The sequence below is a fragment of the Pempheris klunzingeri genome, chromosome 17, assembly GCF_042242105.1.
Source record: "Pempheris klunzingeri isolate RE-2024b chromosome 17, fPemKlu1.hap1, whole genome shotgun sequence".
Lineage (NCBI taxonomy): Eukaryota > Metazoa > Chordata > Actinopteri > Acropomatiformes > Pempheridae > Pempheris > Pempheris klunzingeri.
In genome coordinates, this window is record NC_092028.1 from 18,126,972 (window position 1) to 18,144,555 (window position 17,584).

The window sequence follows — 17,584 nt, forward strand, 5'->3', positions numbered from 1 at the left end:
ACGGAGACTGCGATTCGCCGCAGGTCGACGTTTCAGCTACAAGAGCATTTTTGGGAGCAGCTTTGACCCCCATTTGAACATTCACAGTAAATGCTACATTATACTGACTCATACATTGCAGTAGTAGAGTAGAGAGAAACCTACGACAGTACTGTCTTGGGATTTGAATGCCTCTGAATACCTGAGTTTTTCATGTTCAGACCTGTTTATCTGAGCAGCAAAAGGCAAGAAAACCGAGGAGAACTGCTTTCAAAAGCCGTTTGAACCACTAAAGATTAAAATCAGTTTTGCAAAACCAAATTATGCCCAAATTCAAGGCTAAATGAATAGGTGCTTCTGTATACACAGCCTGGAGTGTTTTGGGATAATATGAGTGCAAATTATGAAAGAATTTGTTCCAGATGTGCATTGACAAGAAATGATAGCAAAAATACAGGATTCGTGCATTTGATCTGTGCATTCTGTTCATAAATGAATAGAGTTTTGTTCTAAAACAAGATGGATGGGCAATTGCCCGTAATCATTTTTGCACAGCTGCAGTCACACAATATTTTGCACTGCAGCTGTAAAACAGGATGATAATGACGTTTTTGAGAATTACAAAGCGGGGCCAAGGAGGTGACCGTGACTGATGGGAAATGAGAGGCATGTTGCCATGGCAAGAAAAAAAAAACTGAGAAAACAAAGTTAGAGAATGTGTGGTGGTGGTGAAGCAGAAGCAGCAGGGAAGTCTTTGTTTTTCACCGTCTGCGCTGTTCTTCACTTCTCGTATTTCTCACTGCAGCGCGGATGAGCAGGCACATGAAAGGATGGTGTGCATGTGCATCTTTTTTTGTGAGGTTTTTGTGCGTGAGGAGGGAAACGCGATATTCTGTACAGCATGACGGGAGATTTAAGAGTTAAGAGGGAACAATAGAAGGAGGGTGCACATACTGTACAGAAAGGAGATCCTTGGAACAAACTGTGCTGTGAAGGATTTATTAAGGTCAAATATTCTTGAAAAACACAATAAGAAAGTGGCGCAGCTCAGGATAGCCTACCTGACCTCACTGCCCTGAAACAAACCAGACCGCACCACTCAGTCATGCTGTCATGACTCCGCCTGCTCGCTGCATTCACTTCTCTGTGGTTATGCTGATGAAGTGGGAAAGGCCTGGGCCTACAGCGGCTGTCATAGGCCAGGCAGCGGGATCCTCCGTCTCCTCCAGTAAGTGGAGACATGTGAGGCCAGTCAGGCTCCAATTAGGCCCAGACTGTTTCCCAGAAGCGCTGGAGGCCTCCCCCTGCCTCTTAGCCCACCGCGGTGGGAGAAGGGTGCACCCCATGGTGTCCGGACCTGACCTCAGCTGGCATGAGAAGGGCTCTTTATTCATATGGGCTCATGCAGGCAAAGAATGTTACAGAGAGACAGGCATGTGCTGTCACGCAAACAGAAATGCAACACAGCCTGGTGGACATTTTCACGCAAACCAGCGCACAGCTGCAAGGAATTTACTTCAACAGGTTTCTCAGTTTTCAGTTTTGCATTCAATTAGGTAGTTGATCTAAGAAGGGTGGCGCTTTAGAGTTCAAATTTTAGAGCTCAAAGCTGTCAGGCATGTGAATCGTCATTGTTCTTGGACAATGGCAAGAGGATGAGCTGTCAAAGGCGATTCACGAAACAGCATCCCATCAGTCCTGCTGAAAGAACAAAACAAAAAGCTCAGATAGACTGGCGCCTAGTGCAGCTCATACTTGAGATGCTGTCTATTGTAGTGTTTTTGGTGCATGTACAGTTCAGGTGTTGTGTTAACAGATGCATTGTTGCTTTACTGGAAAAATAAATCCTGCACAAATCACTTCAGGAATCTGCTGCTCTTCTGAGGGACACTGAATTCATCCTCAGGGCAGGATTTCTGAGAAAGGGAATTAGGGAGTTAAAAGACAGCCACAACAAAGTCTCTCTCTCCCCTTCCCCCTTCTGCTATCTCTCTCCCTGTCTCTCTCTTTCTCTCTCTCTCTCTCTCTCTCTCTCTGCCTGACACACACTCACACATGCATGCGAACATGGTGTTTACAGTGTGTATCCCCAGACTGAGGTTGTAGCAGTGATGGTGAAAAGCAATAAAAGTTTGGCATGTGTTGAGCGCCGGGAGTAAAATACTGCCGCGATGTGGAATATATGATTTGCTGATTTGGTTCAAACGTTTCCCCACAAACATGCAGTTGTGTAAGTTTGAACATTTCCCACATGCAAAACCCTGCAAAACATCTAATTATAACTAGCTGGAGCAGAAAAGAAAATGAAGATCAATGGCCTCCACTTTCATTTTCATAGAAAGAGTGTTTGCATGGAGACATCCCTAATCTCTCCTCACACCAACTTTTCTTAAAAGCTGCTACAGTTCTCCCTATTGAAATCGAAGGAGGTTCCACTCGCAGGTGACATAGTGACCTAAATATGAGCGTGATAAGGAAATCCAGAGTGTGAAAACAAACAGGTTCTATTACTGCCATTGTTAGAATCCCTCTGGTGGAAACAGGAGCATGTTCGTAATGACCCAGTTATAAACAGTCATGCATAGCTAATCAAAGGGGCTGTCAATGATTTAACAGTTACTGGCATTCTTGGATTACAGCTGGTTAAATGAAGCAGCCACCTTAACTTTAGAAGTGTTTGTTCTTGAATGTGATCAGTTCGAGGAATTGAATTTGACTGAACGGAATCGAGTTGAGAGACAGACGCTGTCTGAGTGCCACATCAATTAGATTTACTGGAAAGAAGAATCAGCTGTTTCCCCCCCTCTTGTATACAATATTTTTGGTAGTCGATTTGCTGATGCAGAGCCCACATGACAAATGTGAGAACAAGACAGAGGGTTGTTTGTCCCAGTGGGAAAATGGTATTGTGGGACTTTTCTGCGCATTCATTGAGCTGTGGGTGGCTCTCATTCTGGGAAACTCAGTAGTTTTTTTTTTCAATGTGGTGTGAAAAGAGACATTTTGTCCTGTGGGCTTTGTACAATTTATCTCACGTCTTAATGGAGCATTGTGTATATCATACTATCTCGCGATGACTGCAGCTTATTGTGCACCTTAATGATTACAAGCACGCAGCATTTGCAGAAATCACTGCTGGAAGCGGGACGAGGTGGAACAAGTTCTGGCACAGTCCGACTGTTTGTTTACATGCAGGTCAAATGTTGGAACAGACTGTGCCCTCTTTCCAAGATTTCTAGCTAAGACCGGGAAAACTAGGGGGAAAAGGAGGCTGTGGTTTGGAGCGGCTCCAGGAGAATTTCCTGTCTACAGGGAGTGCCCAGCTAGAAGGGGACCAGAGGAAATGCCTTGAAGAGAGAGAAAAAGGGGCCTGCAGAGCTCCTCTCTGATCTCTGATCCAGGACCAGCTCACTGCAGCACCCTAATTTCTGTTTTATTATTGTGATTAATGCATTAATTACTCTTTGAAAATAATGAAAATCTGAAGCATTTGACAGTCAGAGTGGAAGTAAAAGAGTCCTCTGTGTGAAGCTCGCCACCAGAATACATATTTGAAATACGTTGCTGTGGAGACAGGAGCTCCTTCTGTTAGGCCTCTCGGGGACACTGAGTTGTTGTGTGCAGAGGTCACAAACCTCAGTGTGGGAGTTGCACATCTATAATGCCGGGCAGAGGGAGAGAGATGGTGATCACTGCAGCCGACAGTTTGAGAAACAAAGAGAGCAGAGCTGTAAAAGAAGTAATGCATATGACTACAAAGCAATCTAAAAGCAGGAAATGGTCACAATTGATAGCTGGGAAGATGAAAGAGTGCTGCTCTAACTCACTCGAGCAGATCTCCGAACAGGAACGCACCTGCACCGCAGACAATAACTCCATTCAACACTTGCAGTGGCTTGTAGTCAGTTTATAGTCTGCTGATATGACCTCATCGTGTCTGCCGTGAAGAGATTTCGTGCCGGGTCATCGAAAGCCCAGTCATACACACATATTGAATCATTTACAGAATGAGGGAAGAGCTTGGATCAAAGCTTTCTTCTGGGTGACTGATGCATCCTGGGTAGAACCCTCAAACATCTGTGACTGACTCAGGATCTTTAGACAATGTGGAATATGGGGGAAAAAACGTGACTTATCATTGAGGGAAAACCTGCTATCACGATCTGCGGCCTTATAGAATTACAGGACAGCTTCCAGGTAAATCCCCTCTGATCCACGACTTCCCTGTCGTCCGCCTGGAACACAGCGCAGACCTCACTGCTCTTATCTGGACAGTAACCACAAAAGTGGTGTGTGAACATTGCACGCACACACTGACTCTCTCCGGAAATGTCAGACTTACTGGCACAGCTGAGGATCAGGTTACTACTACTGTGTTATAGAGGAAGTGTGCGTCTCTGCGTTTGCATGTTATATGAGTGCAGATGCATATGTATAACCGGCCTTTCATTCTTTTTGCACATGAATACTGCATGCATGCACATTTGTGTGTGTGTGTGTGTGTGTGTGTGTGTGTGTGGTCTGTGCACAGGCTCAATGCAAATGTACGTTTTGGCAGCATACACCCTCCTTTGAGTGCATTTAAACAAGGTGTTCTCAGTTACCAGCATCTCTCAGACAACCTGCTATTATAATGTAGACAGATTTATTACCATCTGCCCAATGACATCAGGCTGCTATTTCTGGGATTTGTGGGAATCAAAGTCCATTTTGAAGATCCCGATTATGTCATTGGCTCTCTTTGTCTCAAGCATTTGATACTGATTAAAGGTTGGTGGCGACAGTGGCAGGCGAGCCCAGATAGACGGGCAGTGTCAGATCAATCACGCTATCTGCAGCGATGCAATCTGGATGTTTGAGGCAGCAGTTGATCATGATCTGGACATTGGCCATTTCAGGGAACATTGCTGATGCGCATTCTCCGGGTGCAGCTCGTACCATCGTGGTGGTGTGACCTCATGTACTTATTTCAGTTGAAACCTAAAGATGATTGTACTGCTGCGCATGACGGTTTCTGTCTTGGTGTTAGAAGATTAGTTTATTTGGGGAGACACAAATTCAAGTTCTTGATGAGAGTTGCATGAGATACCGCCGTATGAGGATGCAGCTAGAAACCGCTTATCTTACCTTATCTTATTTTATCTTAGCTTAGCTTAGCGCAAAGACTGAAAACAGGGGGGTAACTGCTAGTCTAGCTCTGGCCAACGGTAACAAAAACAACAACTGGCTGTTTTCATGCAGTATTATGTGCCGGACTATTTCTTTCCTGGAACAAGTAACTTCCTGAAGTCTCCAACGGTTGCCTGGCAACCGACCAAGAAATAGTTCAGAGCATAATCATGTAAAAAAGCAAATTTTGTTTTTATAGTTTGTTTTTTTTGTAAGAATTAAACACAGATAATATGACATGGTAAATAGTGAGCTTTACACGTGCTGGTAGGTGAGTCGGCTGGCTGTTTCCCCATCTCCAGTCTGTATGCTTAACTAAGCTAACTGGCTGCAGGCTTCATATCCACAGAACAGACAAGAGGGCGGTATCAATGTTCTCATCTAAAGTGTCAAACTGTTACCTGTAAATAAGAACGTGCACCCAGCATAATCTCTTCAATTCAGAAGACTGTGTCATATTTAAATGATTTTCTTCTTTTTAGAGTCTTTTTTATGCAAGGTGACAAGTCTGTAGTCCCGTAAGTGAAGAGTGAGGTGTGGTGCACTGTGGATTTGCTGATGTAACACTACAATCTCACACATTTGATCTTCAGCTTTACCGTAAATGTTGAGGTGCCATGTGCTTAGCAACCACATCAAGCACAAAGCGGCTCGTGGTGGAAAATAATAACACACTGAATGAACTGATGACGCTTATGGCATTCACTTCTTTCTTTAACTTCTTCCTCAACACCATTACTGTGCAGTCAAACTGACCGAATCACACTTTCCCAGAGCGTGCATTTCCTGTATCCATTCTCACACGTTTGCACTAAATGTCAAAATAGTCATTGCCACATTGTGTCAACTAGATGAGATTTGGAAAGAAAGACTTTTGAAATTCCAACGTAGGTCTCTTAGGATTCAGTCATGTCATGGCTGTCTCAATAACAGCCCCCAGCTGAAGCTCCCAGCTCACTGTCACAAGGCTAAAATGTTGGTAAGTGACCCATGTGCTCATCCAATTGCAACTTCTCACAACAGCACTAGACATTCCTATTATTGTCTCATTGACTTCTGCCAGGAAAAAAACGGCAAGGAAAGAAAACAAGTTCTGGAAAAGGAACAGTTTTATCACAGCTCTCCTGTTGTCCCACTGAACACTTTCTCCCCCCCCCCCCTCTTGTTAACCATGAGAAGAGCAGAACTGGCACAGGCCCCGTCAATGGGCCACACTGTGGTGCTGTGTAAATATTGGAGCAGTGCCTGGAGTTGAAGAGTTTACTTGTCATTTGCTGGCAGAGCCAACGTCAAACAATGCCAAAAAGTACGTCATAACACGAGGAATCAAATAATTTATTCACAAAACATTCTTGGCAGTGTAAATGGCTACTGGTCCACAGCTGTTGTGAAATAGATGGACACATTTTCCACACACTTTGAATCAGTGCCAGTGGTTAAAGTGCAAATAAAATTTGAGGTACTTCTGTTTTACTCGAGTTCCATTTTGATACTTTATACTTCTACTGTTCTACATTTCACACAGAAATGTTGTGCTTTTTACTCCACAGCTACAGTTGCCAGTTACTTACTACTAGTTAAGCTATTACACCTAAAACACATGATCAGCTCACAGCATAATGTCATTTTACTGATTAGAAAACACCCAACACTCTATGAAGTAGTTACTTTAAGTGACATTTTGTCTCATATTCTTGGTGATTTGATTATTTCCTTAATCAGTGATGTATGTGTTAATCACACAAGTAAAATAAGAATAAACATCAAAACGCAGGTGAACTAAGGTAGAAAGTTCACATGCTTCTCTAGAATAGTTGTGACTGTTAGATATCATCGTGGATAACGTTGCGGGAGTGAAAGGTACAAGTTAGCTCTTTGTTCTGCTTTTAGCTCTTCCCAGAAGGCAGCTGTGACAGCGATGATACTCGTGGCCATAATTAGACACCATGTGATACGCAGGCTGGAATGCTAGGTGTCCGGCATGTTACACCGCATTTCGCTGTCAAGTCTCACACTTATTCAGACCAACAAGTGCCAGTTTTCCATTTTTAAGAAACCTGCCAATTCGAGCGAATAAAAACAGCCGTGCCTCGCAGAAGTTTGAAGGCAGGTTTATTCACCCTGCTGACAGAGATACAGTAGAGTTAACAAGAAGTCCTGTGCATGATGTGTCAAAATAATGAACAGCACAAGTAGCGACGTATGTGATAACATATGTTTTCTGCTGATTAATTTACTTTTGTGTGAGCTTTTATGTCAACTGTGCATTTTCTTTTGTACTTTTCTTTTTTTTCTCTTTTACTCATTTGGTTCTTTAACCACCGTGTTAATCTGACAGCACATGATGTGGTCACTTCCTGCTGTGGATTAAGTGAGAGATAAATAATAGTAACAAAATGTTCTTCCCTGTAAATCAACAGTCATTTTCCGTGGTACAGTTGCGCAATATGTGCGAAGACAAGCATCTCTGACACTCATTAACAAAAATGTTCCTCTGTTACTCCACATAACACAAAAGACTACTCTACAATGTTTCACAGCAACTCAGTTCACACAAATACATTTGTACCAGCACCAAAATGCCTTAATTTTGTGAGGATTTTCTGAAGAATTCATTGTGAAAAACAGTGTTGCCACTTTGGGTTGTGTGGAATGTAGTTCATTCTCATCTGTGGTGGTCATACATGACACTTCCCATAATTCAAAGGAACAGAGAGAGAGAGAGAGAGCGAGAGAGAGAGCGAGTGAGTTACCAGGAAATTATTACTGGATGATTGGTATTCACACAGAAACACAGAAGTGGCGCTACTCAACCAACCAGGAAGTTTTGCAGTACTACAGCTGTGAATGGCAGTGCTCTACAGCGGGGCAAATAATGACCGTAAAACAAAGGGGACGTACAGGTAGAGGCAGGAAGTGAAGCTACTGTACTTGATAATGAAATAGAGCTAGGAGGAATTAGATTGACTGATATGCCAGGGACCTTCCAGCATATCTCAAACCATCAGTGACAGTTCCACAGTCATTTGCCACATTTGAATCACACAGTACATCTCATAGTGCCAGCAGTGTTTCCTCTTACAACCCTTTTCATTTATGCCACATAATTTAAAGGCTCCGGTAAGGTTGAATTTTTAAAAACAAACATTTGATTCTAATTCCCACTGTAAGGCATCTGCTGATGTTGTTAACTCATCCCGAATTTGGGGTTGTACAAACAATATGCTGCACTTTTGTAATTGCCGACGCCACAAATCATTCGATAAAATTGGCAAAACATGCGCAGCTTTTAAAAGCTCTCACTGTTCAGTGAAAATCTGCTAGACCAGGCAGCTCCAAAATATTTCGTTGAATAACATTTTTATGCTTTTCACTCGTCTTTCCAGTCGAGAGGTCTGCTTTTTCCCCCCTCGGTGCCGGCAGGTTTACGGGAACCATGAGCTAGAGTAAATTTCTGAGTCAGTGTGGGAAAACCTAAACAGCTGCCTTTTCCACTAAGCAGTGGTTTAGGTCAACAAGCTAGCATGCAAGGCCTGGTCTCATCCACTAGACTGAGGGTGAATCCGCTGACTTTGTATGGGATTTGAAACTCAACTGTTTTTTGTGTCGTGCTTAGAGTATTGAAAGGCCAATTCGGTTGAGCCTGGATACACATTTGGAAACATGAAACAGCCTGTAAACCTCACAGAGATAAAAGATGTGGGGAGGCACACACGGATAGCCTGCAGAGCCAAGTCTGTCATTGCCAAGACTCACACCCTGATCCTCAGATGTTTGGCCGGAGTACCACAGAGTGCTACAGCAACAGAGCAGAACGCTGTCTTAGCTCCAGGTCATTTAGTTCATGAGCGGCCTCGACCGACGAACGCTTTGAGGGCTGACCTGTGGTTCGGTTCACACTGTCTTCGCTGTGTTTATTTTACTTGAAGTCAACTGGGGGTCTTTTTTAATGGTGCACTTAAAGGTCCCTCTATTCCACTCTATCAGAAGAGCAATTGACATGGCAAATTACAGCATACATGCTGAAAAACCAAGCCGGCGTGCTATAATAACGTTCATAGTGGTTTCCATGGAGACATGGTCCGTCATAGTTCGGGCCATCTAACTGCTCCTTTTCCCTCCATTGACTTTCTTTGTCTCAGGGGAGAGTTTGAATGCTAAATACATGCCTCATGATGATGACACAATGGATTTTCTGGAAACAAGCAGAGTGTTATGAAGCTATCCTGGTGATTTCCCTTCCCCCCTTGTCCTACTGATTGTCTGATTCAGACAACACCTGACTCACCTCTGTGGACACAGCTGGCTTTTACCAAAGCCCATCAGGATCTCTGGCGTCAGTCCGTTTCCCACAAGCCCCTCCTCCTGTCCGGCTCCCACACGAGGTTTGGTAAAAACTAAGACACCAAAGCGGGCGCTCCGCATCCTTTTCTGAGAAGTGAAGCGGTCTCCACTTAGAGGTTTCACAGCTTTTTTGTTTCTTATCTTTAGGTTTGCACACTGATGAGTAAAACGAGTTTGTTAAAGGAATGCAAAGGCACCATACCACAGCCTGGAGTCTAAGTACAACAACCACCTGAGGCTGATGGTGGTCATAGCTGAGTCAGGGGGGAGGGCGCTGATGTGCATGGTATGAGCACTGTATCAGTCACATGCATGTTGCTAAAGATTAGAATGTCTTGTAAATGAGGATCTGAAGTCATACTTCTCTAAGCGACTTAATCCCGAAACACATACGATCAAAAGTGACTATGATACAGGTCAGGAGAAGAGTAACCGTCTCCACAAGGAGGGGAGCTACAGGTAGTTGAGAACCAGCAGTCAGCTGTAGTAGAACTGTGCGAACAAATCTTTGATGAGTTTGTGCCAAAAAAGAAAAACACTCAATGAATTTTGAACTTCATTTTACTTTTTACTGAACTCTCTTTAATTTCTAATGCGTTCTTCTGGTTGGATGATTAGAATCACTGTATGAATATCTGACAAACAGTTTAAAACACACACTGTAATGTAGTTGTGAGCAGCAGCAACAATAATCATCTCTCATATGAACACATATTTCACACCATTACACCTCTGTTGTTCTATACTGTCATTCATTGTCTGGTTATACACCAGCCTCCACCCACCGTATGGAGGCTCACAGAGCTTATATGCAATTTTTTCTCAACCCATACTAGTTATTTAGTTGTGTTGTAGTGCTACGTGTTAGAAGTTATGTTATGTTTTAAGTGTTGAAACCGGATGTTTGGTGACTCTTGAGTGCACGTAAACTGGGCAGACATCAAATAACACAGCTAATCATCCAACTATGTAAGTACATTACCAGAGCAGGCTGCACATCTTTAATGAGATGTTTAACAAAGTGCATTAGTTTTCATGTGGATCTGACTTCCACTAACACTGCAGGGAAAGACTGAGATGGAACTTCAGAAGAAATGAGTAAATAATAGCCTGCTGTCCTTGGATTGGGAAATAAAGTCCTCGTGTGCTGTAAAGTTCCCCAAAATCTGGCGCCCTCTATGGGGAAGTGGGGGCCTTCTGCTGTCAGCTGAGAATTTCTCAGAAACTGACTGCACACACTGAATCATTACCTCACATTCAAGGCTGAAGCGGAACTTCTACCAAAGAAAAAAAAGAAAAATAGCAAATAGACACTTAATAATCAAAGATCAGATTCTATGGCTGGTGTTTAAATTCTCTGAGAAAAAAATGGTGTTATCCAAAGTGTTTCTGTAGAGACTAGGAAAGCAAAGGTAAATAAGTGCTGCTTGGAACTCTCTTTAACTTCATTTTGGATGAAGGGGGAGGAGGGGGAGGAGGAGGGGGGGTTACAGTTACAGCAGGAATCCTTTCGAAAAAAAAAAATAAATAAATACATGGTTCCTGTCAATCTGCCAAGAGACAGAGGCTTTACTGGAAGAGGAGGCGGAGTCTCCTCACGCTTAAAAAGTCCTCCCCCTCCATCTCCTGCTCCAGCTCCACTACAGTCTGAGCGGCCAGCAGGGACACACACACACACACACTCGTCCCGAGTTTGTTAAACACACACGTAAAGAAGCGACAGACAAGCAGCCGGACGACTGTGGATCCATCCGTCTGTTTGGATTTATTCTAAGAGAGCGACTTTTGGAGAAGCATCGGAGGTGAGGATCTGTCCGTTTCTGCTCTCACGTTACGCTCATTCTATTTATAAGTAGGATTTTAAAAAAGCGGACAAATAAAGTCTTCTGCGTGTGTCCACATGAGGTGGTCTGTTTAGTGAAGCCGGTCAGGGCATGTAGGCTTAACTTTGCGCAATCAGGATTACGGTGTCCTTACTGGAACTGACCGTGGTGGTGAGTCCCGAGGGCAGATTACACAAAAAGTTTCCCCGAAAACGCAGGGAGTCAAATGGAAGCGTTGTTAGTTAAATGTGCCGTTAAAACCAACCAATAAAAGCAATTTGGGTCGATTTTCTTTCTTTCTTTCTTTTTTTAAATTTATAATAGATGACCTTAAAAGAAGTCATGGCTCTGGGGAAATTTCGTCAGAGATGTTTAAAGGCATGCTTCCACATCTGGAAAAATAGTTTCCACCAGAGGTGCAGGAGTCAAAGAGAGTTACATTAGAAACAGATCTTGTTGCTGCATTTCAGTGAATCCACGCTGAGCTCAAACCCTCCTCTCTTTTCTCTTCAGGTGTTTCATTTCCAGACAGACTGACCTCTTCACGCCCTCTCCGACAACCCTCTGAACCTCTCTTTGACCCTCCTCTCGTCTGCGTGGTGCTCCCCCAGGCTGCCTAGAGAGCGGGCACAGCGCCATGGTAACTCACAGCAAGTTTGACTTCGCAATGAGCAGCGGCCTCTTGGACTCCAACATGCGGCTGCCTCAACGTTACAAGACTTTCACCTCCAAGTCGCAGTACCAGATGGTCCTCACCACAATCCACAAGCTCCAGGAGTGTGGCTTCTACTGGGGCGCCATCACCGGGAAGGAGGCCAACGCCATGCTGGCGGTGGAGGCCACCGGCATGTTCCTCATCCGGGACAGCTCTGACAACCGACACTTGTTTGCCCTCAGCGTCAAGACGGCGTCGGGCTCCAAAAACCTGCGCATCCAGTGTGACACGGACTCTTTTTACCTGCAAACAGACCCTAAGAACATTCAGTCTGTTCCCCACTTTGACTGCGTCCTTAAGCTGGTCCATTACTACATGTGTCAGAGCAAAGCGAACACTCGCAGTGGGAATATCTACCACATTTGCTCCGGAGGGGAGAAGATCCCTCTGGAGCTCATCAAACCTCTCCCCTGTAACTTATCCACCTTGCAGCACTTGTGCAGGAAAACAGTCAATGGACACTTGGATGTTTCTTCTAAAAGAGACCAACTTCCTCATCATCTAAAGGAATTCCTCCAGGAGTACGACGCGCCTATCTAGAGGTGCTGGACCATTGGTCACGAAGGCTCAAAGACTTGAGACGTAGAAACCAGATGGTTTCAGTGCAGCTGTGTTCAGACGCTTGAGCTGCGATGAGGAAGGGTCAAGAAAGTCGAAGGCGGACATCGGCCCCTTAAGGTCCACATTTCAGGATGAAACACTGGATTGAGGACTAATCCGCAAAGAGGGCTGTGAGAAACAGAGCACTGCTGGAATCCAGCGGTGTGAAAGAGAGATAACGTCGCTGAACACCTCCTCTGTGATGACGCACAACTTAGTGAAAACTGAAGTGAGGCTCACAGTCAGCTGTCTGCAGTCTGATGACACACAGGTTCCCCTCTGCTGCTAACCAGTGTGCTGCGAGGACTTCCAGCGCACACACACACCAGCCTCACAAAAATCATCCATCCATTAAAGCTGGGCTGTTTCTTTGCTGCCCTTGGATGATAATCTAGGACGTATTAGACGCGTCCGTCCAGCATCCTGCGAGCTCTGACCAAGTGTACGCTGGAAACTCGGAGACCGTGGAAACTTAGAGTGCTAATGAGTGGACACTGACGACCTTCTGGGTGCATATTTGCACGAGCCACAATAGGAAAAGGGCTGAACTGTTTGTTTGTTTGTTTTTTTCACAATCTAAATCTTATAAAATATGTTAAAACGTGTTTTTATCATGAGGAAGGTTTTATGCCAAACTTGCCTGAACTAGACAACAGTTTGTTGCTGCACCAACAGTACTGAATCCTACAGGATCTACAGGACAGAACAGGACCGCTTGCAAATCCCATAAGCCTCATTTTAATATGGCTTCAGTGGTGAGGAAATAAATGCCAGACGATGTGGCACAGACAGGGTCGCCATCGCTTGCAAGTGAATGTATCGAATGCGGTGTCTGTCTTTTCCTAATAAGGAGAAGTGTCCAAATGTGTCTTATTTTCATGAGTTTACATGAGTGAAGATGAAAATCTGTTTTTGTTTTTGTTTTTGTTTTTTTGCTGTCTTTTATAAAGATGTACTTTAGCCAGCCAAACCGCTGGCTGTGGATGCTTGAAGTCCGACGAAGAAAGCAGACTGATACAACTTTGCACTTATTTATATTTGTGTGAACATTTCGTTAATTTATAATAAAGAGCACTATTTTTCTATGAAATGACATCTCTGTGTTTGATCTGTTTCATGATGACTAAACTTTTTAATAGTGAAACGCACCACACGTTACACGGACAGATCTTTAAGTTAAGTTCCGTTAACATCACATGTGGTTTTGCTAACTTTTTACAGAGATCAGGCCACAAGTTCACTGTTTTTCACAAGTGTCACCTTCTGCCTCGACCCCAGGTGGGAAACCACTGCTCTACGTGACACTGCATTCTTAAGAAACACGATGCACAAACATGTTTTATCAGTTTCTCATAAAGTTTCTCTTTTAAAGATTATTTTCCCAGAAGACACCAGAAGCTTAGTTTCGGTGACAAACAGAACAAAAAAAGAATGTCTCTCATTGCTTTCTGAGCTGAGAACTTCTTCCTCTAACAAAGAGCAGCAGCTTCAGATGAAATACACTAGAGAGTTATGAGCTTTATTCTGCTGTGACACGCTGGATTCTCTGTAGGTGTTAGTGTGACCCAACACACCCTCACATTCACCGAAACAATGATGCAGCAATCTGCTCAGAACATGAATGGCAAGTGTGCTCATTCTCCGAAATGTCCTCCTCCCTGTACACCAGCAGGCGTTCAGGTAAACATATGTCAGCGTGTCTACTTCAAAGATTAGTTGTATTCACTGTTAGTTCATCTGGTAATCCAGCTGAGTGCTGCCAGCTCTCTGCAACAACGTATTCTCAAGTCTAACAGCAACCACATGTCTGACATGCAGTTTGTTTTCACCTGACCGCTCCGAGACAACAGCCTACGCAAAGTCAGCAACGCCACAGCGCTGTGTTTAAAGCACAGCACAAGCAAAGACTGTCACTGTCACCCCCCCCCCCCCCTCCCCGCTGTGTGAATTATTGTCAGGATTATTTTTAGAACAACACATCCTGTGCTCCATGGCCCTTCTTCCTTTGTAAAAGCTGTCTGGTTTTTCATCTGTATGTATGTGATTGTGGGTGCTTTAATTTTCAGTTCTCAATGATATCTCATTTCTCTTTGAGAAAAAGTTTATTTTGGTGGTTTATTCAACGCTAATGTTGTATTTGGGGTCCTGATATACTAAACTGACTTTATGAGAATCGCTTGTAAACATGATTTTTTCACCACTTTGATACTTTTTTGAATATTAGGATTTCATAAGGTATGAATATAAGAAAAAAGGTGTGAAAAAATGCACACATCCATCATAGAAAACACAGGAATTTGACATAAATCGATCAAATGAAAGCACAGATCGCTCATGTCTACACTGTACATAACATTAAGAGAGACTGCAGCCAGGAACGCATACGTGTTTACTGCAAACTGCTAAAATGATGGATGAACGGGAATCTGCAATAACCTCCATATCCAACATAATTACGGGAACAAGCTCGGGCTCCACCTGCTTCCACAGCACTTTACTGTCTCCTCTCGTCCAACGGGGCTCAGAGAGAGATAAAGGGTCTCAGAGGTGATTTGGGCTCTGTGAGTGGCCCAGAACAGCCTTTTTTCTCAGTAATGTAGTGATAGCAAACCACTGCGGTTCTTTTGAACCCTCACATACTGCTCATATTTTATGCCTTCACAGCATGATCCAAGAATTCCCTCATAGCAAGTGTCTATACCAAATTTTGAGCTACAGATCTATTTAGAACGTCTAAATAGCCTATGCACACCAAGTCTTCATGCCATGTCACTGAAATGGCAGCAGGGTTAAATGCACATTCACATCTTAGAGAAAGGGGCGAGAGTGTTTTAGAAATTCTTTGCTTTTCTTGTTAAAAAAATACCCCCTCAAGGAAAAAGTCTTCTTTACAGATTTAGGGAACATTATGATTCATCTTTCTTGGACTTTGTTCTAAGGAGGTGTGTGCAGGATGAGACTGGGAGTATTAAAAATAATCCTTTGCGTGTGATAATACCAAATAAGTGCAGGCTGCAAAACTGCTGAGCATTTCACCTTATTTCCCAGTGAGCCTGAGCTCCATGTTCATGCATGCACAAGGGAACAATGTGCAGAATAGCACAAAAAATACACAGTTGCATGATTCTGTACAGTATATTATATCGACTCTAGTGCCGTAAGTTCATCAGTTCATCAAGTGCAACCTCATCAGGTACTTAATGTGAAGTATGAACGCCACCTCAAAGGCTTTTTTCATTGCTGAAACCAGCCCGGCCTTCAGTGGAGGACAATTATGGCTTAGTGTGTTCCTCCAGAGAAATTCTCTGGTAGTCCCCGGTCATGTGATTCTAGAGAAGCGTTGAATAGTAATAGCACTGCTTACACAAGCCGCAAATTTGTCATGGCAACGCCCCCAGCTGGTGGCTGCGCCTCAGTCAACAATCTGAAACCTTTACACTCCCACATCAGGTTTTTTCTGAGGAAACACCTTTGTGTCCTCTGGCCTGTCACAGTTGAGAGCAAGATTTCTGGTGATAGATTTCTAGTTGATACCTTCCATTTTCTTTGCAACATTTATCTAAAGACTGTTTATCTGTAAATGTTTCATAAACTATATCAGTATTGCTTAAAATGGAGAATGTCAATGTCAATTATACAACTTTATTAACATTTGAATGTGTCAAAGGTTTTTAGCTGCTATGTGAAAAATATATTTCCAGTGCTTTGTGTAACCTGACATCTCTGGATAAAAACCTTTTATAATACTGCTTATTTACTGAGCTAAAATATTCATTTGAATTTGCCAAATTTAGATTATTACCTCAGTATTACCATGTTATTTTACTTTCAAAGCAATTCTCACAGCTAATGGTTGTACAAAAATGAGACTTTGGCTGTGTAACAATCAGCGTTAGAACTAATTACAGCACAGTGAAGCACCAAACGTCATGTCGGACTGAAGATAAATACAACCCGCTGACTTGGAAAATCCATTTACGTCTGCCTCTCAGTTGTATTACAAATAGGACGTGGGATTTTGTGGACTAAAGCGTCCACAGAAGGCAAACACCACAGAAAGATGAAGTATACACACATCAAAAAAATTTTGTCAACTCTACAAGTGAATATTATGTCTGTGGTGATTCATTTATGCACTCGAACACAAAGAAACTATCGCCACAAAATACTGTGTAACCTTTAAAGTAGTAGAAAGTTAAACCTCTGATATAAGAGTATCCCAGTACTTAGATTTGTGAATCTATTAACCTACTTTTTCCAATGCGGCATGGTAACATGTATTTAAGAGAATAATTCATGAAATAATCCGAACAAAGACGTCAGTGGTCAGATCATTTTACATAGTCAAATGATCCATTTTTATTCAAAACAATTCCGGCGACATATTGATTCTACATATGAGATAAAAATTTGCACAGAGAGCTGCTAAGCTACCTAACCTAGTTTAGCTAATAGGCCTTCTCCCAGTAGACAGGTGTTACTAATAACATTAACATGACAGTGTGAGAGTGAGCCACCGCGTGCAAAACCAGGACCCTGAAACAGAAGCATCTAAATGGAATTCAGCAATCACTAGTTTTATTGTCTCACACCTGGGCTTTTTTTTTATTTTTACTGTTGTACAATTTGTCAAAATGTCTTGCAGGCTCCAAAGTTTCAGTTATCACGCTTTAACTTTGCAACATGAACCAAGTTTACATGTGTCATGAATTGACTGGTGCTTTTCTAGCATTAGTGGGTGCTAGAGGTAATGTTTTCTGATCATCATCAGCAGGATCTATCTTGTAAGTAGTTTTTGACAGTCTACACTGACTACACTCTCATGAGAAAACCAGCGTCAATGCATTTTTATGGCTAATCCAAGGTGGGTTTTAAATAGTTTATTTATCTTAAGGAGGAGAGGAATTTGTTGAACCCATTAAGGAACATTAATCCTTCAGAACAACTCAAATCT

The 17,584-nt window shown here is 43.0% G+C and overlaps 1 protein-coding gene across 1 annotated transcript; it reads left to right on the forward strand.

Annotated features, from left to right (window-relative positions):
• The first annotated feature begins 11,146 nt into the window (after positions 1–11,146).
• On the forward strand, positions 11,147–13,720 carry socs3a (suppressor of cytokine signaling 3a). Its single transcript, XM_070848402.1, has 2 exons — positions 11,147–11,294; positions 11,829–13,720. The coding sequence occupies exon 2, from the start codon at positions 11,953–11,955 to the stop codon at positions 12,568–12,570; it is 618 nt and encodes a 205-aa protein (XP_070704503.1). The 5' UTR covers positions 11,147–11,294; positions 11,829–11,952; the 3' UTR covers positions 12,571–13,720.
• The last annotated feature ends 3,864 nt before the right edge of the window (positions 13,721–17,584 follow it).